Below are 27,277 nucleotides of genomic sequence, written 5' to 3' on the forward strand. Positions count from 1 at the left end.
TCCGAGCTGGTCACGGGTGCACCTCAGGCACGCTCAAGGTACTAAATGATATCATAACCGCCATCGATAAAAGACAGTACTGTGCAGCCGTCTTCATTGACCTGGCCAAGGCTTTCGACACTGTCAATCACCGTATTCTTATCGGCAGACTCAATAGCCTTGGTTTTTCAAATGACTGCCTCGCCTGGTTCACCAACTACTTCTCAGATAGAGTTCAGTGTGTCAAATCGGAGGGCCTGTTGTCCGGACCTCTGCAGTCTCTACGGGGGTACTACATGGTTCAATTCTCGGGCCGACTCTTTTCTCTGTATATATCAACGATGTCGCTCTTGCTGCGGGTGATTCCCTGATTCACCTCTACGCCGACGACACCATTCTGTATATATCTGGCCCTTCTTTGGACACTGTGTTAACTAACCTCCAAACGAGCTTCAGTGCCATACAACACTCCTTCTATGGCCTCCAACTGCTCTTAAACGCTAGCAAAACCAAATGCATGCTTTTCAACCATTCGCTGCCTGCACCCGCCTGCCCGACTAGCATCACTTCTCTGGACGGTTCTGACCTAGAATATGTGGACAACTACAAATACCTAGGTGTCTGGCTAGACTGTAAACTCTCCTTCCAGACTCATATCAAACATCTCCAATCCAAAATCAAATCAAGAATCGACTTTCTATTTCGTAACAAAGCCTCCTTCGCTCACGCCGCCAAACTTACCCTCGTAAAACTGACTATCCTACCAATCCTCGACTTTGGCGATGTCATCTACAAAATAGCTTCCAATACTCTACTCAGCAAATTGGATGCAGTCTATCACAGTGCCATCCATTTTGTTACCAAAGCGCCTTATACCACCCACCACTGCGACCTGTATGCTCTAGTCGGCTGGCCCTCGCTACATATTCGTTGCCAGACCCACTGGCTCCAGGTCATCTATAAGTCTATGCTAGGTAAAGTTCCGCCTTATCTCAGCTCACTGGTCACGATAACAACATCCACCCGTAGCACGCGCTCTAGCAGGTATATCTCACTGGTCATCCCCAAAGCCAACACCTACTTTGGCCTCCTTTCCTTCCAGTTCTCTGCTGCCAGTGACTGGAACAAATTGCAAAAATCACTGAAGCTGGAGACTTACATTTCCCTCACTAACTTTAAACATCAGCTATCTGAGCAGCTAACCGATCGCTGCAGCTGGTTATAGTCCATCTGTAAATAGCCCACCCAATCTACCTACCGCATCCCCATATTGTTTTTATTTACTTTGCTGCTCTTTTGCACACCAGTATCACTACTTACACACCATCATCTGCTCATCTATCACTCCAGTGTTAATCTGCTAAATTGTAATTATTTGCTACTATGGCCTATTTATTGCCATACCTCATGCCATTTACACACACTGTATATAGACTTTCTTTTTTTTCTATTGTGTTATTGACTGTATTTGACTGACTTGTTTATTCCATGTGTAAGTCTGTGTTGTTGTTTCTGTCGCACTGCTTTGCTTTATCTTGGCCAGGTCGCAGTTGTAAATGAGAACTTGTTCTCAACTACCTTACCTGGTTAAATAAAGGTGAAAAAAAGGTCCAATCAATTGAATTTACCACAGGTGGACTCCAATCAAGTTGTAAAAACATCTCAAGGATGATCAATGGAAACAGGATGCACCTGAGCTCAATTTCGAGTCTCATAGCAAAGGGTCTGAATACTTATGTAAATACAATGTTTCTATTTTTTATTTTTAATACATTTGCAGACATTTCAAAAACAGTTTTTCGCTTTGTCATTATGGGGTATTGTGTGTTGATTGCTTCGGATTTTTTATTAATTTAATCAATTTTAGAATAAGGCTGTAACGTAACATGTGTTTTCCTCTGCTCCTGACTGCATGTGCTGCTCCTGACTGCATGTGCTGCCATAGATTCTATTTCTGTGTCCTGCTGCTGAACCTTTCTATGTGTGCTCGTTTGCTACAACACCTTGCTTGTTTCAGCAAGGAGCAACAGTGTCATCACGTTAAGAGTCCATGTTACTTCAGAAACGGATTCAACCGCATGAATGCCCGGCTGTCCCATCTTCAGTCAGCAGTTTGATAAAAAAATTATGCATTATTAAACAACTAATTGACTGACGTCGGTTCAATTACTTGAATTCTATTTAGTTTATTTAAAAATCTTTTTTTTAAGCCTAACATGCCGTTTCTCTAGAGAAATCAAATAATTAATGAGAGAAATTAAGTCGTTAACTAAATGGAATGCTGGGCTGAAGAAAGTTGTAGTTTTCATTAAGCCAATATTCAACCTAATTCAGCACAGAAACGTTGTAATTAACTACAACGACCATAATCCATTGAGCCTGCTATTTTCTGTCTCAGACAGATATGGATACACTTTTAGGCATGCTACGTTAGGTTAGATTACACCCATACCGCATATGTACACAACACAACGATGAGAAAGGGGGATAGAGAGAGTTTGTGAAAGTATGCCTCATCTTCTTTGAAAAACGAGTTAAATGATTGTCAGACAGCTCTTCACCATTTAGGAAGACTAGCCTAGCAAAATAGGATGACTAAAGACAGTATAGTATAGGGAGAACAGAGATCATGTTAGATGGTTGGCTGGTTGGCTGCTACTGCCTCAGCAGAGATGAGATGATGACTTTAAGGAATGAGATGATATAGTCATCAAATAAAAGTAAGTAATATACACAACTTTCTTATTTTTCTTTTGTCTACCCAATGTTGATCTGACAGAGACAATGGAATATTTTCAATGTTTTGGCAGTTGAATGTTCAACATTTTTGGCTTTAGAATTTCCATGAAAAAGCTCTAATAATTTTAATCTCATTATTTCATAATGCATTTAATGTTTAAAATAATAGATTGAAAACCGTGATAATTTTTTACCACAAATTCAATGGGATTAAGGTCTGGGGAGTTTCCTGGCCATGGACCCAAAATATTGATGTTTTGTTCCCTGAGCCACTTAGTTATCACTTTTGCCTTATGGCAAGGAGCTCCATCATGCTGGAAAAGGCATTGTTCGTCACCAAACTAGTTCCTGAATGGTTGGGAGAAGTTGCTCTCGGGAGGATGTGTTGGTACCATTCTTTATTCATGGCTGTGTTCTTAGGCAAAATTGTGAGTGAGCCCACTCCCTTGGCTGAGAAGCAACCCCACACATGAATGGTCTCAGGATGCTTTACTGGTGGCATGACACAGGACTGATGGTAGCACTCACCTTGTCTTCTCCGGACAAGCTTTTTTCCGGATGCCCCAAACAATTGGAAAGGGGATTCATCAGAGAAAATGTCTTTACCCCAGTCCTCAGCAGTCTAATCCCTGTACCTTTTGCAGAATATCAGTCTGTCCCTGATGTTTTTCATGGAGAGAAGTGGCTTCTTTGCTGCCCTTCTTGACACTAGGCCATCCTCCAAACGTCTTTGCCTCACTGTGCGTGCAGATGCACTCACACCTGCCTGCTGCCATTTCTGATTCCTGCCATTCCTGTCATGGTGGTGCCCCGATCCCGCAGCTGAATCAACTTTAGGAGACGGTCCTGCGCTTGCTGGACTTTCTTGGGCGCCCTGAAGCCTTCTTCACAACAATTGAATCGCTCTCCCTGAAGTTCTTGATGATCCAATAAATGGTTGATTTAGGTGCAATCTTACTGGCAGCAATATCCTTGCCTGTGATGCCCGTTTTGTGCAAAGCAATGATGACGGTACATGTTTCCTTGCAGGTAACCATGATTGACAGAGGAAGAACAATGATTCCAAGCACCACCCTCCTTTTGAAGCTTCCAGTCTGTTATTCAAACTCAATCAGCATGACAGTGATCTCCAGCCTTGTCCTCGTCAACACTCACACCTGTGTTAACAAGAGAATCACTGACATGTTGTCAGCTGGTCCTTTTGTGGCAGGGCTGAAATGCAGTGGAAATGTTTTTTGGGGATTCAGTTCATTTGCAAAGAGGGACTTTGCAATTAATTGCAAATCATCTGATCACTCTTCATAACATTCTGGAGTATATGCAAATTGCCATCATACAAACAAACTGAGGCAGCAGACTTAGTGAAAATTTATATTTGTGTCATTCTCAAAACTTTTGGCCACGACTGTATTCTTTGCCTACTTACACAAAGGACACACCTCTCTTGCTCGAGATGAAGAGTTGTGGTGGTGTATTCCCCTGCGTGTTCTTGCACATAAGTCTACATCACAGGCCTTTTACAGAGTTGTGCTGCACTAAATTGCTTGGTTGCATGGTGTGTTTGTGCTTTTCTGTGTCAGTGTGGTTGCATGTTTGTTCGTAAGTGTACATCTGTTCACGCGTAAGTGTGTGTACATGAGATTGAAACAAACATATATCAGAAAAGCAACAAAAAAAAGCATTTTGGTGTGCTAATTCTGTTCTGGTATATAGAATGCAGTGCTTCAACATTAATTCTGTTCTGGTATCTAGAATGCAGTGCTTCAACATTAATTCTGTTCTGGTATCTAGAATGCAGTGCTTCAACATTAATTCTGTTCTGGTATCTAGAATGCAGTGCTTCAACATTAATTCCTCTGCTCTGGTTCTTTTGTCTCCCTCCTCAGTGAGCTTGGGCGGGCTGGAGTGCTCTGTATTGTGTGTGTGTGTGTGTGTGTGTGGTTGCATGTGTGTACCTCCAGTTTTTTGGACAAGGGGTTCTTTATTGCACCCCTCTAGGCTTGAGGAACGGGACAAGAGGGCCAGGTGCGGGCATGGAGCATCACTACAACAGACACACACACACACACACACACATACTTTGTCTCGCTCTTTCGCGCTCTCTCTTTCACTGTGCTCAGGGCCAGTTTCCAGTCATGGACATTTATTTTTGCATGGTGGCATTTCAGTATTGATAGACACAGAAAAATAGGAATGTGTATAGGCTCCTGAGTGGCGCAGCGGTCTAAGGCACTGTATCTCAGTGCTAGAGGTGTCACTACAGACCCTGGTTCGATTCTGGGCTGTATCACAATAGGCCGTGATTGGGAGTCCCATAGGGCGGCGCACAATTGGCCCAGCGTCGTCCGGGTTAGGGGAGGGTTTCATTGTAAGAATTTGTTCTAACTTGCCTAGTTAAATAAAAATGTGTGTGAGAAGCTTCACATTTGTGTGTGCTGATACAGGATGACTCTACTCCCCTGGTATTTCCTCAGGGAAGTGGCTCTCTTATCTGGCTTTTATCTTCCTCAGACACAAGACATTGAACTATACACTTCCTATACTCTACTGCTTTATTAACTTTTCACTCTTTTTCAGTTTTCTGCTTTGGTTTGTTCTGTACTTGATATACTACTGCTTTTGCATTCTGTTGCATTCTTTGTTTTGATTGATTTCCATTAAACATTTTTCAACCAGGCAGGTGTGCCACGAAAGTCAGAAATAGCGATAAAATAAATGCCTTACCTTTGAAGATCTTCTGTTGGCACTCCAAAAGGTCCCAGCTACATCACAAATGGTCCTTTTGTTCAATAAAGTCCTTCTTTATATCCCCAAAAACTCAGTTTAGCTGGCACGCTTCATTCAATAATCAACTGGTTTCCCTCCTTCAAAATGCATACAAAATGAATCCCAAACGTTACCAATAAACTTCTCCAAACAAGTCAAACAATGTTTATAATCAAATCTCAGGTACCCTAATACGTAAATAAACAATAAAATTTAACACAGAGAATTGTTATTGTCTTTACCGGAGATAAACAACAAAGAACGCACTCTCATCCACGCGCATGAAAACACTACAGCCAAAATGGGAGCCACTTAGAAAAACTACAAATTCTAGCTCATTTTTCCAAAAACAAGCCTGAAACTCTTTCTAAAGACTGTTGACATCTAGTGGAAGGCCTAGGATCTGCAATCTGGGAGGTTTTCCCTTCATATTAAACATGACAGCCTTTGGAAACAGTGGTGGGCTGAATCTTTTTTTTTTGTCCTCGGGTTTTTGCCTGCCATATAAGTTCTGTTATAGTCACAGACATTATTTTAACAGTTTTAGAAACTTTAGAGTTTTATATCCATATTTACCAATTATATGCATATCCTAGCTTCTGGCCCTGAGTAACAGGCAGTTTACTTTGGGCATGCTTTTCATCCAGAAGTCAAAATACTGCCCCCTAGCCCAAAGAGGTTAACTAGTTCCAGTCAGTCCTTGACTGTCACCATTATTTACTGCATAGGAGAATAATTAATGTTCCACCATTTGTTGCCATTTGTAGAAAAGGGGTGAGATTAGTTAGTTCGGGATGGGCGTTGGGTTATGGTTTGTGGAGGTCGACAGGAAGCCAAATGGTGCTCTGGTCCTTTTAATGAGGACTCTAGATTAACCCCTTGTGTGCTGGGGTCAAAGGTCAGACTCCCAGAATGATTATCTTATTAACTGAAGGGGTCTGGTCCCCATAGTCCTAGAAGGCTTAATTACCACATCTCCTTCCCTTGGTGATTACTGGAAGGGGAGTTAGAAGGTTGAAGGAAAACAGGCCTTTCAAGACTGTTGGAACATGACCAAAGTTTTGTGAAATTACTATTATGGAGGAAGTCACTCCAAAATGGTTTGCTTGTGGTCAAAGACGTAAGTTTTGCACAGTCAACTGAGACGGTGGACTTTAGTCTATTTTATGTAATTTGTTTTTATTCAATTCAAGCCGCAGGTAAGACAAACTAACCACTACTTCCTATATTTGACTGACTAGAGGCAGAGAATACAGACTTTTCAGTAGGGTTGGGTAGAGAAGATACATTATGATACAGCACAGAGACTGGTCATAGAGCAAGTTATGGGGAAGTTAATGCACAGAAAATAGAAACACTCACATGGTGGGGGGGGTTATTGTCCTTTTTGTGTGTGTGTGTGAGCATGCTCCTGTTTGTGTGTGCGTGCATCTGTTTGTGTTAGGCAGACTCAAGAATGTCTGGAGTAGAGGAACCTGAGAGGAGGATGATGTCATAGTGAAGTTGGCCTCCGGTGATTGGTCTGGGAGAGAACGCACACATGCACACCTCTGAAAGTGAGCTGGTTGGGTGCCAATCATTTGTGGGTTATTTTACTTCAAAGAGGCCTAAAACCAAACCCCTTGAAGCAGAGAGCGAGGGAAGGAGGGAAATAGTGAGCGAGTGAGAGACAGCTCATTGAGACACAGCCAAAGGCTGAAACTGACATCATGACAGTCAGAGCACCTATACCAGCCCTGCCTACCGTATGCACCCAGTCTGTGGCGGTATCTGAGAGTTTGTGCATGTTTTTGTGTGTGGGGAGGGGCTGTGATTAGGTCCAGTCGACACACTCTTTTCCCAGATTCTGCCGGAAAACCGCTTAGATCAGCAGAAAAACTTGGCCTTCAGCCTCTTTTTTTTCTTCTTCTGTTCTTCCCTTTCCCTCCTCCCCTGCCACCTCTCCTCCATCTCTCCCCCCGCCACCTTTGTACCCAAGTCTCTCTCTCAAACTCATATACACTTAAAATTGCATAAAAGCCTTTGGAGAGAGATAATGTGTTCTACAAATTCTCAAGGTGAGGGAAAGAGGCTAGACTGAGTAGGCAATAAGCACAGGATATTGCTTTGTACTGGGTGTGTGCATGCTCATAGTGTGAGAAAAGCATTCAATGTGAAGCTGGTTGAGAGAATGCCAAGAGTGTGCAAAGCTGTCATCAATGCAAAGGGTGGCTACGTTATGTGTGTGTAAGTATGTATATACAGTACCAGTCAAAAGTTTGGACACCTACTCATTCCAGGGTTATTCTTTATTTGTACTCTTTTCTACATTGTATAATAATAGTGAATACATCACAACTATGGAATCATGTAGTAACCAAAAAAGTGTTAAACAAATCAAAAAATATTTTAGATTTGAGGTTCTTCAAAGTAGCCACCCTTTGCATTGATGACAGCTTTGCACACTCTTGGCATTCTCTCAACCAGCTTCACATACAAATAACAGAAATATTCATCATACTCCACATAAAACATGTATCTTTCATCAAAGTTTATGATGAGTATTTCCGGTTATTTGATGTGGCTCTCTGCAATTTCTCCGGATATTTTGGAGCCATTTCTGAACATGGCGCCAATGTAAACTGAGATTTTTGGATATAAATATGCACATTATCGAACAAAACATACATGTATTGTGTAACATGATGTCCTATAAGTGTCATCTGATGACGATCATCAAAGGTTAGTGATTCATTTTATCTCTATTTCTGCTTTCTGTGACTACTATCTTTGGCTGGGAAAATGTTTTTTGGACTTGGCGGTGATCTAACATAATCATATGTTGTGTTTTTGCTGTAAATCATTTTTTAAATCGGACACGATGGGTAGATTAACCTGTCTAGGATCAGCGTGGCGCTAGCGGCACCCCCCCCCCCCCCCCACTGAAAAACCAGTGCCGCGAAATTCAAAAAAAATATTTTTTTAAAATATTTAACTTTCACACATTAAAGTCCAATACAGCTAATGAAAGACACAGATCTTGTGAATCCAGTCAACATTTCCGATTTTTAAAATGTTTTACAGGGAAGACACAATATGTAAAGATGTACATCTATTACCTAAAAACACATTAGCATAATCCACCATCTTTTATTTGTCCACCAACACCAGTAGCCATCACCAATTCGGCTAAACTAAGATATTTATAGCCCCTAACCAACAAAAAAACTCATTAGATGACAGTCTGATAACATATTTATGGTATGGGATAGGTTTTGTTAGAAAAAAGTGCATATTTCAGGTAGATGGCATAGTTTACAATTGCACCCACCATCACAAATGGACTAGAATAATTACAATGAGCAACGTGTTTACCTAACTACTAATCATCAAACATTTCGTAAAAATACACAGCATACACGAATCGAAAGACACAGATCCTGTGAATACAGACAATATTTCAGATTTTCTAAGTGTCTTACAGCGAAAACACAATAAATCGTTATATTAGCTTAGCACATAGCAATTAGCAGCCCAGCATTGATTCTAGCCAAAGTGAGCGATAAAAGTCAACATCGCCAAAAGATATTAATTTTTTCACTAACCTTCTCAGAATTCTTCCGATGACACTCCTGTAACATCACATTACAACATGCATATACAGTTTGATCGAAAATGTTTATATTTAGCCACCAAAATCATGGTTAGACAATGTGAAATGTAGACAAGCTGGTAAAGAAAAAGTCCTTGCGCCACTTAGACAGTGATCTACTCTTATACATAAATACTCATAAACGTGACTAAAAAATATAGGGTGGACAGGGATTGATAGACAATTTAATTCTTAATACAATTGCGTTATTACATTTTTTAATTTATCCTTACTTTTCAATACAGTTTGCGCCAAGCGAAGCTACGTCAAAAAACATGGCGTCCTAAGCCACTAAAATGTTTCGACAGAAACACGATTTATCATAATAAAAATGTCCTACCTTGAGCTGTTCTTCCATCAGTATCTTGGGCAAAGGATCCTTTCTTGGGAGAAATCGTCTTTTGGTGGAAAGCTGTCCTCTTGCCATGTGGAAATGTCAACTGCGTTCGGGATGAACTGAAAAGCGTGCCCAACTTTTCACATCGTTGCAAAAATAAATGTCCCAAAATCGCACTAAACGGATATAAATTGCTATAAAACGCTTTAAATTAACTACCTTATGATGTTTTTAACTCCTATAACGAGTGAAAAGATGACCGGAGAAATATAACAGGCTAAACTAACGCTTGGAACAGGTGCGCGCCGGTGTCCTCTAGGCTCATGACGCAGCTCCCAAAGAATGACTAGCTTCAGGGTTTTTTCATTTGTAGGGCCTGTGAACGCGCAATCGACCCCGTTGGAATCGTCATCACGTAAAGGCATCCAGGGGAAGACGTAAGAAGTGTCCGTATAGTCATAGCAACGACAGTGCCCTTATAACTGACTTCAGAAGAGTGGCCAACATTTCTCAAATCTGACTCCATGTCAGGGAAATTGCTGTAGAATGGGCTCTGTTCCACTTAGAGACAAAATTTCAACTCCTATAGAAACTATAGACTGTTTTCTATCCAATAATAATAATAATATGCATATTGTACGATCAAGGATTTTGTGGGAAGCCGTTTAAAAAATTAGCCAAATTAGCATAAATAGTCTAAACAGCGCCCCCATCCCCAACAGGTTAACAAGATGTTTATCTTTCATTTGCTGTATTGGACTTGTTAATGTGTGAAAGTTACATATTTCCAAAAAATATTTTTTAATTTCCCGCGCTGCCTTTTCAGCGGAATGTTGTGGGGGGCTTCCGCTAGCGGAACATGTGTCCTAGAAAGGTTAAAGGAGTTCCCACATATCAAATTGTATTAGTCACATGCACCAATAGGTGTAGACCTTACAGTGAAATGCTTACTCGGCTAGCCCTTAACCAACAGTGCAGTTTCAAAAAATACAGATAAGAATAAGAGATGAAAGTAACAAGTAATTAAAGAGCAGCAGTAAAAAATAATAATATATACAGGGGGGTGCCGGTACAGAGTCAATGTGCGGGGACACCGGTTATTTGAGGGAGTATGTACATGTAGGTAGAGTTAATTAAAGTGACTATGCATAGATGACAACAGAGGGAGGGGGGGGGGGCACTGCAAATAGTCTGGGTAGCCATTTAACTAGATGTTCAGGAGTCTTATGGCTTGGGGGTAGAAGCTGTTTAGAAGCCTCTTGGACCAACACTTGGCACTCCTGTACTGCTTGCCATGCGGTAGCAGAGAGAACAGTCTATGACTAGGGTGGCTGGAGTCTTTGACAATTTTTAGGGCCTTCCTCTGACACCGCCTGGTATAGAGGTCCTGGATGGCAGGAAGCTTGGCCCCAGTGATGTACTGGTACCCTCTGTAGTGCCTTGCGGTCGGAGGCCGAGCAGTTGCCATACCAGGCAGGGATGCAACAAGTCAGGATGCTCTCGATGGTGCAGCTGTAGAACCTTTTGAGGATCTGAGGACCATGCCAAATCTTTTCAGTCTCCTGACGGGGAATAGGTTTTGTCGTGCCCACTTCACAACTGTAATGATGTGCTTGGACCATGTTAGTTGGTTTGTGATGTGGACACCAAGGAACTTGAAGCTCTCAACCTACTCCACTGCAGCCCCATCGATAAGAATGTGGGTGTGCTCAGTCCTCTTTTTCCTGTAGTCCACAATCATCTCCTTTGTCTTGATCACGTTGAGGGAGAGGTTGTTGTCCTGGCACCACACGGCCAGGTCTCTGACCTCCTCCCTTTAGGCTGTCTCGTTGTTGTCGGTGATCAGGCCTACCACTGTTGTGTCATCTACAAATGTAATGATGGTGTTGGAGTCGTGCCTGGCCGTGCAGTCATGAGTGAACAGGGAGTACAGGAGGGGGTTGAGCATGCACCCCTCAGGGGCCCCCGTGTAGAGGATCAGTGTGGCGGATGTGTTGTTACCTACCCTTACCACCTGGGGGCGGCCCGTCAGGAAGTCCAGGATGCAGAGTTGCAGAGGGAGGTGTTTAGTCCCAGGGTCCTTAGCTTATTGATGAGCTTTGAGGGCCCTATGGTGTTGAACACTGAGCTTTTGTCCAGGTGGGAAAGGGCAGTGTGGAGTGCAATAGAGACTACATCATCTGTGGATCTGTTGGGGCGGTATGCAAATTGGAATGGGTCTAGGGTTTCTGGCATGATGGTGTTGATGTGAGCCATGACCAGCCTTTCAAAAAACTTCATGGCTACAGATGTGAGTGCTACGGATTGGTAGTCCTAGGCAGGTTACCTTAGTGTTCTTGGGCACAGGCACTATGGTGGTCTGCTAAAAACACGTTGGTATTACAGACTCGGACAGGGAGAGGTTGAAAATGTTAGTGAAGATACTTGCCAGTTGGTCAGCGCATGCTTGCAGTACATGCCCTGGTAATCCGTTTGGCCCTGCGGCCTTGTGAATGTTGACCTGTCTAAAGGTCTTACTCACATCGGCTGTGGAGAGCGTGATCACACAGTCTTCCGGTACAGCTGGTGCTCTCATGCATGTTTCAGTGTTATTTCCCTCGAAGCGAGCATAGAAGTAGTTTAGCTCGTCTGGTAGGCTTGTGTCACTGGGCAGCTCTTGGCGGTGCTTCCCTTTGTAGTCTGTAATGGTTTGCAGGCCCTGCCACATCCGACGAGCGTCAGAGCCGGTGTAGTACAATTCAATCTTAGTCCTGTATTGATGCTTTGCCAGTTTGATGGTTCGTCGGAGGGCATAGCAGGATTTCTTATGAGCTTCCGAGTCTCACTCCTTGAATGCGGCAGCTCTAGCCTTTAGCTCAGTGCGGATGCTGCCTGTAATCCATGGCTTCTGGTTGGGGTATGTACGTACAGTCATGGTGGGGACGACGTCATTGATGCACTTTTTGATGAAGCCAATGACAGACGTGGTGTACTCCTCAATGCCATTGGAGGAATCCCGGAACATATTCCAGTCTGTGCTAGCGAAACAGTTCTGTAGCTTAGCATCTGCTTCATCTGACCACTTTTTTTATTGATCTAGTCACTGGTGCAGGAATCAGGAGGATAGATTTATGGTCAGATTTGCCAAATAGAGGGAGAGCTTTGTATGCGTCTCTGTGTGGGGAGTATAGGGGGTTGCACATTTAACATGCTGATAGAAATTTGTTAAAACTGATTTAAGTTTCCCTGCATTAAAGTCCCCGGCTACTAGGAGCACCGCCTCTGGGTGAGCGTTTTGTTGAATGCTAATGGCGGGATACATCTCAGTCAATGCTTTCTTAGTGCCAGCCTGACTGTGGTGATATGTAAACAGCTACAAAGAATACAGGTGAAAACTCTCTCGGTAGGTAGTGTGTTCTACAGCTTATTATGAGAAACCTTACCTCATGCAAGGAATAGCTCGAGACTTCCTTTGATATCGTGCACCAGCTGTTGTTTACAAAAATACGACCACCACCCCTTCCTTGTCTTACCAGACGCCACTGAGCACTTGTTGGCTGCTTTTCCTTCACTTTGCGGTCCAACTCATAGCAAACCATCTCAATTGGGTTGAGGTCGGATGATTGTGGAGGCCAGGTCATCTGATGCAGCACTCCATCACTGTCCTTCTTGGTCAAATAGCCCTTACACAGCCTGGAAGTGTGTTTTGGGTCATTGTCCTGTTGAAAAACAAATGATAGTCCCACTAAGCTTAAACCAGATGGGATGGCGTAACGCTGCAGAATGCTGTGGTAGCCGTGCTGGTTGTGTGCCTTGAATTCTAAATAAGTCACTGACAGTGTCACCAGCAAAACACCATCATACCTCTTCCTCCATGCTTCACGGTGGGAACAACACATGCAGAGATCATCCGTTCACCTAGTCTGCGCCTCACAAAGATTCGGCGGCTGGAACCAAAAATCTAAAATATGGACTCCTCAGACCAAAGGACAGATTTCCACCGGTCTATTGTCCATTGCTCGTGTTCTCCTTATAGTCTCTTCTCCTTATTGGTGTCCTTTAGTAGTGGTTTCTTTTCAGCAAAACGACCACGACGGTCTGATTCACACAGTGTCCTCTGAACAGTTGATGTTGAGATGTGTCTGTTGAACTCTGTGAAGCATTTATTTGGGCTGAAATTTCTGAGGCTGGTAACTCTAATGAACTTATCCTTTGCAGCAGAGGTAGATCTGGGTCTTCCTTTCCTGTGGCGGTCCTCATGAGAGCCAGTTTCATCAAGTGCTTGATGGTTTTTGCCACAGCACTTAAGGAAACTTTCAAAGTTCTTGAAATGTTCCGGATTGACTGACCTTCATGTCTTTAAAGTAATGATGGACTGTCATTTATTTTTGCTTATTTGAGCTGTTCTTGCCATAATATGGACTTGGTCTTTCCCAAATCAAAATCTATCTTCTGTATACCACCCCTACCTTGTCACAGCACAACTGATTGGCTCAAACACATTAAGAAGGAAAGAAATTCCCCTATTTAACCTTTAACAAGGCACACCTGTTAATTGAAAAGCATTCCAGGTGACTACCTCATGAAGCTGGTTGAGAGAATGCCAAGAGTGTGCAAGCTGTCATCAAGACAAAGGGTGGCTACTTTGAAGAATCTAAAATATATTTTGATTTGTTTAACACTTTTCTGGTTAGTACATGATTCCACATGTTTTATTTAATAGTTTTGATGTTTTTAGTATTATTCTACAATGTAGAAAATGTAAAAAATAAATAAAACCCTTGAATGAGTAGTTGTGTGCAAAATTTGACTTGTACTGTCTGTGTGTGTGTGTGTGTGTGTGTGCATAGTACATAGTGGTCACTCAGAGTGAAGGACGCCAGTGGTCAACTTCCATCAGCTTCCATTTAACTGCAGCATCCATCTTCCTCAAGCATGTGTGGCCATTATACCAGTTTAGCTGAGTCATTCATTGCACACACACACACACACACACACACACACACACACACACACACACACACACACACACACGAGCCAAATGAGTCCATTACAGTCCCTCTGAAAGCCTCACAGCACACTGATAGGAGTTAGAGAGACTCATGACTGGAGTGGCCTCTGATAAAAGCCATTTACTGGACTTCAGCCAAGCCTTCTCACACTAAAGGTCTTGTCAAGGTAATAACATCGCTGGGTAATAACACCGCTGTTAGATGACCATTCTGCACCATTATCGAAAGACCAATTCAATACATGAACAGTAGAGGAATTGTAACTCTGCAATTTAGTTTTATGTAGTTGTTGGTATATAACAGTGATGGGACATTTTCTGTTATGCTTACAACAGGCTGCTCTTTGTGTTGTACCTATGTGTGTTTGTGTAAATGTGGACTGGTGAGACATTCTTTAATCCCCACAGTCCTTAGACAGATCTCCAGATTAGATTACCCCCTCTCCCAGACAGGACCCCCCCCCCCAGGACCACAGCTGCCTACACCCTGCCTGTCATTAAACAGGGAAATACTTAGTCCAGTTCTGTTTGATAGGGAGTGTGTGGTTCATTTATAGGGCCTTTCTGGTCTGGCGTATCCCTGGGCAGCCCAAGGGTGTTGTGGTGCAGTCTATGGTAGCTGGCATGGTCCTCGTTGGGTCCTGTGCTGGGAGGTCCTGTGTTGCTGCTGCCTGGCTGAGATCCCTGCCCTTGGTGGGGTGTCTTTGTCAGAGTCCTCTCTCGGCAGAGCTTTTAAATCTGTGTCCTGTCTAGTGCGACTCAGGCAGGGTTGCCAAGCCCTGAGGATGGACACACACACACTCACTAAACCTGTCACTCCTCTACTTCAGCCTTCTCTCCTCCCTCTCTGTTAAAAGCCGTGGTAGGACAGGTTGTCATGGTGATTGCTCCAAGCAGGGCACTGAGGAGACTAAAGCCTTCTGGGATAAAGGCTAGCACTCTGAGACTGACTCCCAAACTCAGCACTGACATATGGCCCATACAACTGATCTGTCGTGACTCTGGGATTCTCTGTTTCTCATCTCTCTCTCTCTCTTACAACTAGCTTACTGTGATTATGATTTTTAAGCAGTAGAAAATGCAATGTTTTAATGCAAGGTTGTGAACCCACTTCTTTCTTTGTTCTAGTCATTCTACTAGTCTGCTTCCAGTCAGACCAACAAAGCCTGTTACCCCCTCCCCCGCCTTGTCGAAGTGGGTTAATCCCTCATCACTCAACGCCCGGACTCTCCCATTTTAGACAGGGGGGGTCAGGTCCAGCTCAGGTGTCGCCGGTTCAGACAAAGGAAACCCAATCCTGCAGCAGTGTTATTCCCCTACCCTTCACTGACCCTCTCTCTGTCTGGCAGTTTCACTGCAGAGTGGTCCCCTCTATTCTGCTGCTTCCTCTGTTAACAGAAAATATGATGTCATTGAAGTCTGCAGTGGTTAGAGTCATTCACATTGTGAGGTAACTAAAGACTGGTTTCAGCTGAAAAGAGAAAAGCATGGCAGAATAGATCTTTAGTACTTGACTCAATGATATGGACTGGGTTGTTGCTTAGGTATCTGATGTCTGGTGTTTCCATGATCATCATGTAGAGTAAGAACTCATGGTTAGGAATCAAGGAATCTCCAGTATTTAGTCTGGGATCAAGCACTCAAGGTCTTTCTGACTGAAACTACGTCACATGGATACTTTGCATGTCAGGGTTGAAATTACGGCATTAATTCATCCCTTTTTCTCTCTGCAGGGCCGACATGTCAAGACAGGACAACTGGCGGCCATCAAGGTCATGGACGTCACAGAGGTAAGCTGGTGCTCGATTGGGTTTGTGTGTGATTTAACAGAGAGCTGGTTTGACTGACAGTTTTACTTGGTAGTCGCCATAGCTTTACTTGGTTGTCCATTTGCTTTGCTCCCACACATTCACTTCCATTCATTAACAGTTCCATTTTGGTTCCCAGTGTTGATAGACTACTTCCTGAATAATCTGTTGATTTATAACATCATGGTCTAATCCTTCCTTGGACTCATTCTAGACTTTATATTCCCTCCAATAGGCTCCTCAGAGAGACATTTCCTTTTTAAGACCCAAACCATTAGATACACAAATTACATCCCTTGTCAGACGTTATGTCAAGACCAAATCAAGTAAAAATCTGGATCACAGAATAGATCTTTAGTACTTGACTCAATGATCCAGCTATGCTTAATAATAAATACTCCATAGCCACATTCTAGCCCATGTAGATTTGGGACATATCCCAAGTTGAGTTTTATTGCATCCGAGACCCTAGATACAGTATGTCTTTAATTTGAACCAAAACACAAATAGTGTAGCAGGGTGGCAACAGTCGCCAAGATAAACCTTTCCCCAATTCCCCTAGTCAATATTTTCCCTCCTAAAATAGCCATAATATCAGGCTTATATGAATGTAGGGCTTCAACCTCCGTGTTTTTCCTCTTCATGCCACAGAGCTGAGTTTGTGTTTGGAGCTGGATGGAGGTGGTTTTATGTAGCCCAGGGCAGCGTTAGGCAGTGCTGAGAGGTCTGGTGTTCAGATACTCTGGAGGAGGGTTGCACACAGCCTCTATGGACCCCCTGTCATGTCTTGTGAAGTCAGCCTGCCTTCGAGGTGTGTGTGTGTGTGTGTGTGTGTACTAAGTGTCTGCCTCCACCCATTTGCCTTAACGGTGTCTCTTATGGTGCCTGAACAGAAAGACAGACCCAGGCTATTGTCACTAAGCAAATGTTAGACTGTATTTGTCTACATGACAAAGCATCTTCCTACCTTGTCTCTGATAATTGATTTGAAAAGACATCTGAGCACAATCCTTTCATTTCTCATGTAAACGTTGCAAAATAGAGACTAAAGAAAAGATGGAATAGCGATTAGGACAGGGAGAAGGATGGATAGTCCGTAGGAGCACAGAGAATGAGAGTATTGCCGTGTATACAGTCCTACTGGTGATCTACACATGTTAGAGATATTTTACACACATCAGCTCTTTTCTGAGAGGAGGGTTTTTAAAGCCGTTTTGTAAAATAAACAATTCAGTTGAGGTTTGGGTGTTTGCCAGGAGCGAGAGTTGGGTTGGAGTAGCTTGTTTATTTTTGAAAATGTTCTCTGGTTGTCCTGCAGGGGGATAGATAAGCTAGTCTAGTGAACCGACAGGACATATGATATGTGCCATCCAGGAACTCCTGGTCAGCAGAAAACATCTGTTTGTGAGCTATTACTTGAGGTATTTTCGGTATATTTTGTTGAACTGTGTTGTTGTAGCCTACTACTTCAAGAAACAGAGTCAGGTAGAATCATTGAGGTGTGTAGCGGTGGTGCACACCAGTTATAGGGTCTATGCCTAGGATGGAAGCATGTATTGTCAGCCTAGTACTTCTGGCCAAGCTCCCTACCATGTATGTTTGTTCCTGTATAGAACATACTACAGTAGATCTAGAGACAGCTCCAGTATAGTTCTAGCTTCACTTTACGCTACAGGCTCATCTCAGCATATGTGCCCTGACCCAGATACCACATCCTGTTCTACATACAGCACAGAGAGGGGGAGGGAGGGGGAGTTTCTGTACTCCTCCTCTTAGAAGGTTCAGTTGAAGTGCAGTGGGATTATGGGAGGGGTCTAAGGCGCTCAGCCGCTTGGCTCTCTTCACCTCTCTTGACCACTGTCTCGCTCTTCTGTCCCTCTTTCTCTCCCTCTCTTCCTATCGCTGCCCTTTTTCTTTTGGTTGCTTTCCCTCACACCCTCTGTCTTGCTCCATCTCTCTCTGTCTTGCTCTCTTTCCCATCACTACCCATCTCTCCTCTCTCCCTTCCTCTGTTGCTTTTTCTCTACCTACCACTCCTCTGCCTGCCTCTCTGTGTCTCACTGTATAACTTCTAATCACATTAGGTCTACTTGCGGCAGAGCAGAGGGCTGTACTATCTAGAGGCCTGCTCCCCTAACCTAGCAGAAAGGCTGCTGTTGGTGGCTATCATTCACTGTGATTCAATAGTAGTCAGAAGTTCTTAGTAAAAGCCCTGATACAGACACAGCCTCTCCATCTTTCCACTCTCTCTTGTGCTCTCTCTCTCCTCTCTCCCAGCTGAATATCTTTACAGTGTAGAAGGTGAGAAAATGGTTGGCGGAGGTGTTGCAATACTCTCTGCACCCAGTAAAAAAAAGGGTTGCTTATCACCCTTATTTGTTCCAGTGTGTGATACTATCTGTATGATGGCTGATACCACCTTCTCCCACCATTTCATAAGTTAGAATGGTGGTTATAGCATCAGGACAATGAGGAAAGTGGGGCATACGAAGGACAGAGTGAGAGAAGATGGGGTGATGAGAGATGAGGTTATGGAGAGTGCAGACTGATGTGAAGGTGAGATAGAGGAGAGAGATGATGTCATATTTCCTTGCCTGAGCAGCTGTAACCCAGACCCCAACCGCTTCTGTCTGTCAGCTCCTCTCTCTCTGTCTCTCTCTCCCCCCTCTCTGAATGATAAAACCAGTCAGGGGAAATGTCACGTCATTCTACCAACAGGAAGACCACATGTTGAGGGAGTATTGTTAAAAATTACACTGAATCGATGTTTTCTCATTAAATGGATGCCTGACATGGTTTATGAGTGAATCCTACACACCGTGTGTGTGATATTGGTTTATTAGGCTCCATTATCTTGTACGATATAGAATGTGCTGTTTTCACTGCCATGCTCATCAACAGTCTCGGTTTGACTGAAAGTCAATAAATTGTGGTATTTACTAGGCTCATAATGTGGTTGAATAAATACCAGCCTGTTCTGTTATTGTTGTTACATTTACATTTAAGTCATTTAGCAGACGCTCTTATCCAGAGCGACTTACAAATTGGTGCATTCACCTTATGACATCCAGTGGAACAGCCACTTTACAATAGTGCATCTAGATCTTTTAAGGGGGAGGGGGGGGGGGGGGGGGGGCAGAAGGATTGCTTTATCCTAGGTATTCCTTGAAGAGGTGGGGTTTCAGGTGTCTCCGGAAGGTGGTGATTGACTCCGCTGTCCTGGCATCGTGAGGGAGTTTGTTCCACCATTGGGGTGCCAGAGCAGCGAACAGTTTTGACTGGGCTGAGCGGGAACTGTACTTCCTCAGTGGTAGGGAGGCGAGCAGGCCAGAGGTGGATGAACGCAGTGCCCTTGTTGTCATGATTACAATAAACTTACGGTCTGAAGAATGCCAAGAGTGGTAAACAACCATGGAGTGTCATCTCATAAGCCATCATAAACAAAACAAATAGCTTGTTAGGAAGTGTGTGTGTGTGTGTGTGTGTATGACTTGTGGTTGGTTGTTTGTTTGTCTTGGGGGCTCCCAGATTAAACTGTTATCAGGTCATCTGGGAGACATTAACTAAATTAATGGTCTCCCTCATTTGCTCTCCTGCGCTCTTTATAGGATGAAGAGGAGGAGATTAAACTGGAGATTAATATGCTGAAGAAGTACTCCCACCACAGAAACATAGCCACCTACTACGGAGCCTTCATCAAGAAGAGCCCCCCAGGACACGACGACCAGCTATGGGTAAGTTGGTTTACCTCCCGCTTTCCCTCAGCCCCAGGGGTTAAAGTTCTCCGTCACTGCGTCGGATTTACATCATATGGATGACGCAAGAGGTTTAGGTAAAAAACACACTCCAGACCACACTAAAACTAGGTAGAAAGTATTTAGAAATGAAATTTATATTTTTACCACAGCATTGTTGACACTCGTTTCTGATTGGACGGAAGGGCATTCTAGAATGGACATTAACACCAGATAACGGGACTGTTGGAAAAGATATCGGGACAACTTGCAATCATGACACAATATGCACCTACACATGCAGACCGTACTTGCTACAAAGTTACAGAAAGCTAAATCGAGAACCTCACAAACTGAAATTGGATATCTTATCAATGCAGGTCCAACAGGGAAAAAAGGTAGCTCGCTAAACAACTAGAAGTATGTGGATACCTGCTCGTCGAACATCATTCCAAAATCATGGGCATTAATATGGAGTTGGTCCCCCCTTTGCAGCTAAAACAGCCTCCACTCTTCTGGGAAGGCGTTCCACTAGATGTTGGAGCATTGCTCCGGGGACTTGCTTCCATTCAGCCACAAGAGCATTAGTGAGGTTGTTCACTGATGTTTCGTGATTAGGTCTGGCTCGCAGTAGGCGTTCCAATTCATCCCAGAGGTGTTCGATGGGTGTAGGCCAGTTGAGTTCTTCCACACCAATATCAACAAATCATTTCTGTATGGACCGCACTTTGTGCACAGGGACATTGTCATGCCGAAACAGGAAAGGGCCTTCCCCAAACTGTTGCCACAAAGTTGGAAACACAGAATTGTCTAGAATGTCACTGTATGCTGTAGCATTGAGATTTCCCTTCACTGGAACAAAGGGGCCTAGCCCAAACCATGAAAACAGCCCCAGGCCATTATTCCTCCTCCACCAAACTTTACAGTTAGCACTATGCATTTGGGCAGGTAACGCTCTCCTGAATTCCGCCAAAACCAGATTCATCCGTCGGGCTGGCAGATGGTGAAGCGTGATTCATCACTCCAGAGAACGCGTTTCCACTGCTCCAGAGTCCAATGGCGGCAAGCTTTACACCACTCCAGTCGACGCTTGGCATTGTGCAAAGGGATTTTAGGCTTGTGTGCAGCTGCTCGCCCATGGAAACCCATTTCATGAAGCTCCCGCCAACAAGTTATTGTGCTTACGTTGCTTCCAGAGGCAGTTTGGAACTCCATAGTGAGTGTTGCAACCGAGGACAGACGATATTTACGCTCTTCAGCACTCGGCGGTCCCGCTCTGTGAGCTTGTGTGGACAACCACTTCGCGGCTGAGCCGTTGTTGCTCCTAGGCATTTCCACTTCACAATAACAGCACTTACAGTTAACCGGGGCAACTCTAGCAGGGCAAAAATTTGACGAACTGACTTGTTGGAAAGGTGGCATCCTATGACGGTGCCCCGTTGAAAGTCACTGAGCTCTGTAGTAACGCAATTCTACTGCCAATGTTTGTCTATTTTTTCACCTTTATTTAACCAGGTAGGCTAGTTGAGAACAAGTTCTCATTTGCAACTGCGACCTGGCCAAGATAAAGCATAGCAATTCAACACATACAACAACACAGAGTTACACATGAAGATTGCATGGCTGTGTGCTCTAATTTTATACACCTGTCAGCAACGGGTTTTGTTGAAATAGCCGAATCCACTAATTTGAAGGGGTGTCCACATACTTTTGTGTGTATATATAGTGTTCCTAGCATTGCTTTGTTTTTGCAGATACATATTTTTTGGGCCCATCTGATGACCTAACGTGGTGATTGATGAATATGAATTTCTCTGGTTCCTATGTTGCAGTCATCACGCAAGTGGCGCTATGCTATCAAATACTCCTACATGTTTCTAGTTTGACCAGCTGTTTTCAGCAACTGGTATTTTTTAAATTCGGTTGTCATATTGGCAGGTTTGCTAGCAACAAACTATTTAGCTAGCTTCTAGCCTAGTGTTTGATATGCAATGTGATCTCCTCGTAATGAACAGTGACTGAGTGTCCTGACGAGAAGGCAAACTTTTCTAGCTATGCCAGGCAAAAGCAGGCATCATCAGCTCATTGTTATGGATGTATCCAAATGAATGTAAATAGAAAACAACTTAAACACAAATGCAGCTACATTGCTGTTATTCTGGCTGCAGAGTTTGTGACTGTGTTAGCCATAGCTAGTTGGCTAGATTGCAAGCAAGGGACAAGAACTGGCAACGGAACATGTAGAAAAATCTATTGAGTCGCATCCATAAATATCAAGCTAATCGAACGAACGACTGGGTCACGTCTCTAGCAACCTAAATATGAGAAGGTATGAAATGAAAATATGATACCATCAAAATGTTATTTCTAATGGTAATTGTGTGCTTTAGTATTGCTTTCTTTCGTAATTGTGGTATAAATCTTTCCCGCCGATCTGATATTGACTTAAGTTTGTAATGGGATTTTCTTTGGTTGCTTTAACCCATACAGCCCAAATTACCCCACCTACAAACGTTAGTATCACTATGACAAATATGGATACCATAGCTGCGTCCAACCTAACTCCAACCCACCCATATCCCTCAATTGAGTGGGTAGTGGGTACATGCATACCACAGGAGGTTGGTTGCACCTTATTTGGGGAGGATGGGCTCGTGGCAATGGCTGGAGCGGAATAAGTGGAATGGTATCAAATACATCAAACGCAGGGTTTCCATGTGTTTGATGCCATTCCAAAGGCTCCATTCCAACCATTATTATAAACTGTCCTCCACTGATGCATACCCTCCACAAACCACCCTTCCTTCTCTCCTCCAATCCTCTAAAGGTTGGGTGAAGTTTGAACTCCCCCTTCCTCACCTCCCTTCTCTCGGAGTCAGTCCCTGTGTGTTTCCCTGAAAGGGCTACCTTTGATGGCCCCTGTCAAACTCTGGGGATTTTTGTCTCTCAGAGGTGCAGGTGCATCAAGAAACTAAAGGGGGGAGAGGAGGAGGGATGGAGTAGGGGAGAGAGGGATTTATCTTGCTATAATTTGCTAGACCAGGGTTATTCCCAATTTATTGCCAACCATCAATAGTTTTCTTAGAAAGAGAGAGGGAGAGAGAAGGAAGGAGAGTAAGTGGTTCTCCCAGTAAAGACTCAAGTACTCGGTCTAGTGTTTTCACAGCTGTGGCTCTAATCTTTCACATCTACACTGTTAATAATAATGGCTGCATAGTGTGCACATTACTCTAACTCTCTCTCTCTCTCTGGGTCTCTCTCTCTCTCTCTCTGGGTATCTCTGGGTCTCTCTCTCTCTCTCTGGTTCTCTAGCTGGTGATGGAGTTCTGTGGTGCAGGCTCCATCACAGACCTTGTGAAGAACACCAAGGGCAACACACTGAAGGAGGACTGGATCGCCTACATCTCTCGTGAGATCCTCAGGGTGAGTCCACATTTACGCCCTACAAGTTCCCCTGCTGTTGGATGCTGGGATCTGTAGTTTATTTTTTATTTGTTTATGTAGCCTTTATTTCGAAAGGGAGTCATGCTTAGACCAAGGTCTTTTACAGATGAACCTTCTATCAGACATACACATCAATACACATGAATATACATAATACACTATACACATCAAAATACACGAAAAGCAAAACACAATATAAAACAAACACTTTCTTCAGTAAAAAGTTACTCAATCAGCTGCCTGAATTGCCCTAGAAGCTCCAACTCTTCCTATTTTTGAGCTTTGGAGATTCTACAAGTAGGTTAAAAAACAATAAATGACTGTGTGTCTCCTCAGGGGTTGGCTCACCTCCACGCCCACCATGTGATCCACCGTGACATCAAGGGCCAGAACGTGCTGCTAACTGAGAACGCAGAGGTCAAACTAGGTGAGTTCACTGGTTTAAACTGGTGGGCCTTTCAAGTGGGCCTGGTTTTAGCTGGGCCTGATTGGAACTGGGACTGCTTTATTACTGGTTTGAACTGGTTTAAGCTGGCTTAAACTGCATGGGGCTGGTTTGATGTGTGGGTGTTAAACTAGTTTGAACTGGTTCTGACCGGTCTACTCCCCCCTCCTCCAGTGGACTTCGGTGTAAGCGCCCAGCTGGACCGGACAGTGGGTAGGAGGAACACCTTCATTGGTACGCCCTATTGGATGGCGCCCGAGGTCATCGCCTGCGACGAGAACCCAGACGCTACCTATGACTACAGAGTAAGATGCGCTCAATAAAACCATGCTGCTTTCTGTCAGTGTCCAGCGATGTGTCGAGTTGGTGGATTGATAGCTGTTTGCGTTTGTGCCATTGTATGTGGCTGTGTAGGCTGATGGGACAGTACAGTAGCAGGTTGGGGCTGATGTTGTCAGGACCAGAGAGGGTGGTAATTACCATCCTATAGACGTATGCATGCATAGATTTACGCACACACACACACACACACACACACACACACACACACACACACACACACACACACACACAATGGTAGCTGTGTCCATATCTTTCATAGTGTGTTTTCTCCTGCAGAGTGACTTGTGGTCCACTGGAATCACAGCTATAGAGATGGCTGAGGGAGCTCCTCGTAAGTACAGACATTCTTTTACTATTGGACTTCTACACTACTATTTGTCCCAGATGGCAAACCTGGTTGAAATTATGTTTGTTTTCCTCTGTCTGACCTGGGTTTGGTCTTGTCTTCCAGCGCTGTGCGATATGCATCCAATGAGAGCTCTCTTCCTCATCCCCAGAAACCCTCCTCCTCGACTCAAGTCAAAGAAATGGTGTGTGACTAATCTCTGCCGTTATGATTTCAAACATTTAAGCCACCATTTTACAATCCCACTGTGAACAATGACACTGGTGAAACTCCTTCATACCCGAGTAGCACAGCAGTCTAAGGCACTGCATCTCAGTGCTAGTGGCGTCACTACAGACCCTGGTTCGAACCTGGGCTGTATCACAACCGGCCGTGATCGGGAGTCCCATAAGGCGGCGCACAATTGGCCCAGCATCGTCTGGGTTAGGGGAGGGGGTAGGTCGTCATTGTAAAATAAGAATTTGTTCTTAACTGACTTGCCTAGTTAAATAAAGATTCAATACAAAAATAGCTCAGCTGGCATCCCCTGGTAGATATAGCATAAGCTCATAAAAGTAACAAATGCCTCCTCTCCTCAGGTCTAAGAAGTTTTGCAGCTTCATCGAGGGCTCCCTGGTGAAGAACTACACTCAGCGCCCCCCCACCGACCAGCTGCTGAAACACCCCTTCATCAGAGACCAGCCCAATGAAAGGCAGGTCCGCATCCAGCTCAAAGATCACATCGACCGCACCAAGAAGAAGAGGGGGGAGAAGGGTGAGTCTTAGACATACTAATGCACACACACTTCTCCAAAACATCTTCTTCACAAGATTTTTTTTTTTACTTAAACATTCTCACCGTTCCTCTCTTCTCTAGATGAGACCGAGTATGAGTACAGCGGGAGTGAGGAAGAGGAGGAGGAAGCTCAGGAGCAGGAGGGGGAGCCCAGGTAACTAACCCACATATACCTATGGCAAAAACTAGCCAACATACTAATAGCAAATGCGTTAGCTAAAGTGTCTGTTTGATCCATAGCTCCATCGTGCTCCATACTAACATATGTCTTTGTCCTGTAGCTCCATAGTGAACCAACCAGGGGAGTCAACCCTGCGTAGGGATTTCATCCGTCTGCAGCAAGAGAACAAGGAGCGCTCAGAGGCCCTGCGCAGACAGCAGCTCTTGCAGGAGCAGCAGCTCCGGGAGCAGGAGGAGTACAAGCGCCAACTACTGGCAGAGAGGCAGAAACGCATCGAGCAGCAGAAGGAGCAGAGGAGGAGGCTGGAGGAGGTATGAAAGAGTGTGTGTGTTCTCTCTCCCTGTCTAATGGTGTGTGTTTGTTCCTTTTACTCTGCAGTCTGCACCCATAAATGGTGTATGTGTGCATAACGTGTGTTTGTGTGTGTGCTAAAGCAGTCAACACACTCCTCACACTCCCCCCTCTGTGTTGTGTTTATAGTAATGTGTAGTGATTAGTGTATTTGTGTGCAGCCTCTGGCCCTCTGGGCTGTGTTTCCTAATTGGCCTTTATCTCTCTGAGGAAGACCACAGGGCTCTGTCTGTCTTTATTTTAGCCTCTCTGGGAGGCTGGGTCAGAAAGACTTCTTCCTCAGTCATTAGCTACAAGAACCTTAGAGAGAGAACTTCCAGTTGTTTTAGTCTGCAGAAAATGGCACAGCCAATTCCCTGACCCATGCCTTATATGCAGTAGTCCCCATGATATTACCATGTCTAAGTTATCTTGTTGGAACCTCTTTAAAGACACATAACCTGTACAATTGAGTCAGAAAATATAACAGCTGAGTGCTCCTCCAGTGTAGAATAGTTCAAAATCACAAATATTCCCATAGTTTCCCCACATAGTTTCCCATACACAAGGGTTAAAGTTCTCCGTCACTTCGACGGATTTCCGTCATATGGATAATTTATTAAAAAATTGTTTGTTCGTTTTTTTTATTTTTTATTTTCAATTGGTCAAACTCACAGTTTAATACATGCACAAAAGGATCCTCTTTCCCTGAAAGAACTACATGAAATGGGAGTGTAACTTCGCCTTTTCAGTCATCGACTTGTTTCAGTCACTTTTTTTTGCTTTAACCTCTGCATACACTTTCGTACAGTTTCAGGCTTTTTTCTGATTAATGAGAAAATGCATTAATGAATCATATTATACTGTAGGGTTAGGGAATCCTCTTGGGCGAGTTGACCAAGGGGCATGAGAATTATATGGCATAGTCCATGTTTAAAGGTTAAATACGGAGACATGCTTTTTCATGATGCAGCCAGGGACCACCACAGGGTACTTATTCTACTTAAGTGATAATGCCAGAGAAGCCAGTGTTTGGAGGAAATATTGGCTTGGGTGTTGTTAGGCCCGTGCCAATATAACCTCCAAACACCGGCTTCGAGGGCATTATCACTTTTATACAACAGGTTACCAACATATTCAAATAATGATTGACATATTTTCATTAAAAACATTAGTTTGATCAATTTATTCATACTTTTTCATCCTTCCAGAAGATATAATCCCGACAAAAATCTAGGGTTGCTAGAGACGCTGTCACGGTCGTCTTCTTGAATGACAGTGGACCAAGGCGCAGCGTATGCAAAATACATCTCTTTATTTTGTAAGAGAGGGAAAAAAACACGAAACAAACACTATACACAAACTAACCAAAACAACAAACGACCGTGAAGCTACAAACGCAAGTGCACACACAAACTACTTACGTTCAA

The 27,277-nt window shown here is 43.8% G+C and overlaps 1 protein-coding gene across 7 annotated transcripts in view; it reads left to right on the plus strand.

Annotated features, from left to right (window-relative positions):
- LOC129816539 (mitogen-activated protein kinase kinase kinase kinase 4-like) overlaps positions 1-27,277 on the plus strand; it is a 110,016-nt gene that overhangs the window by 35,116 nt on the left and 47,623 nt on the right. For all 7 annotated transcript variants that reach the window (XM_055871109.1, XM_055871110.1, XM_055871111.1 and 4 more), the window contains exons 3-12: positions 16,176-16,232; positions 19,859-19,984; positions 23,297-23,407; positions 23,765-23,855; positions 24,048-24,178; positions 24,492-24,546; positions 24,667-24,745; positions 25,140-25,315; positions 25,418-25,490; positions 25,618-25,828. In XM_055871109.1, coding sequence (XP_055727084.1) covers positions 16,176-16,232; positions 19,859-19,984; positions 23,297-23,407; positions 23,765-23,855; positions 24,048-24,178; positions 24,492-24,546; positions 24,667-24,745; positions 25,140-25,315; positions 25,418-25,490; positions 25,618-25,828 — 1,110 coding nt within the window. The remainder of the gene's footprint in view (positions 1-16,175; positions 16,233-19,858; positions 19,985-23,296; positions 23,408-23,764; positions 23,856-24,047; positions 24,179-24,491; positions 24,547-24,666; positions 24,746-25,139; positions 25,316-25,417; positions 25,491-25,617; positions 25,829-27,277) is intronic.

The sequence above is a fragment of the Salvelinus fontinalis genome, chromosome 19 (genome assembly GCF_029448725.1).
Source record: "Salvelinus fontinalis isolate EN_2023a chromosome 19, ASM2944872v1, whole genome shotgun sequence".
Classification (NCBI taxonomy): domain Eukaryota; kingdom Metazoa; phylum Chordata; class Actinopteri; order Salmoniformes; family Salmonidae; genus Salvelinus; species Salvelinus fontinalis.